We start from the raw sequence: 275 nt of genomic DNA on the forward strand, positions 1-275 counted from the left end.
CCGAAGGTGTGTGGGCGGGGGGACCCTCGGCCCCCAAATGTGCCCCCCCTGTCCCCCCCACCTCAGTACCGGCGTGTTGGGGACTGGCTTCGGCTCCCACCGGCGAAGCTCGACGCACGATGAGGCGTTGAAGACGTCGAGCGTGGATCTGTTCGCTGATCTGCTCCAGGTTACGCAAGGCCACCGAATAACGAGTCTTGGCTTGCGACACCAACCGCTCCAGCGCCGTCACCTTGGCCTTGTGCTCCTGGGGGAGATGGGATCGGCCCACCCAC

At 65.8% G+C, this 275-nt stretch overlaps 1 protein-coding gene across 1 annotated transcript in view; it reads right to left on the reverse strand.

Annotated features, from left to right (window-relative positions):
• Positions 1 to 69: 69 nt before the first annotated feature.
• Positions 70 to 275, reverse strand: part of SH3BP5L (SH3-binding domain protein 5-like) — a gene marked incomplete at its 3' end in the record, with an annotated part of 1,110 nt that continues 904 nt past the window's right edge. Inside the window, exon 3 of the mRNA XM_009708555.1 lies at positions 70 to 247. Within this exon, the coding sequence (XP_009706857.1) occupies positions 70 to 247 (178 nt within the window). The remainder of the gene's footprint in view (positions 248 to 275) is intronic.

The sequence above is a fragment of the Cariama cristata genome, unplaced genomic scaffold (assembly GCF_000690535.1).
Source record: "Cariama cristata isolate BGI_N322 unplaced genomic scaffold, ASM69053v1 scaffold34419, whole genome shotgun sequence".
Lineage (NCBI taxonomy): Eukaryota > Metazoa > Chordata > Aves > Cariamiformes > Cariamidae > Cariama > Cariama cristata.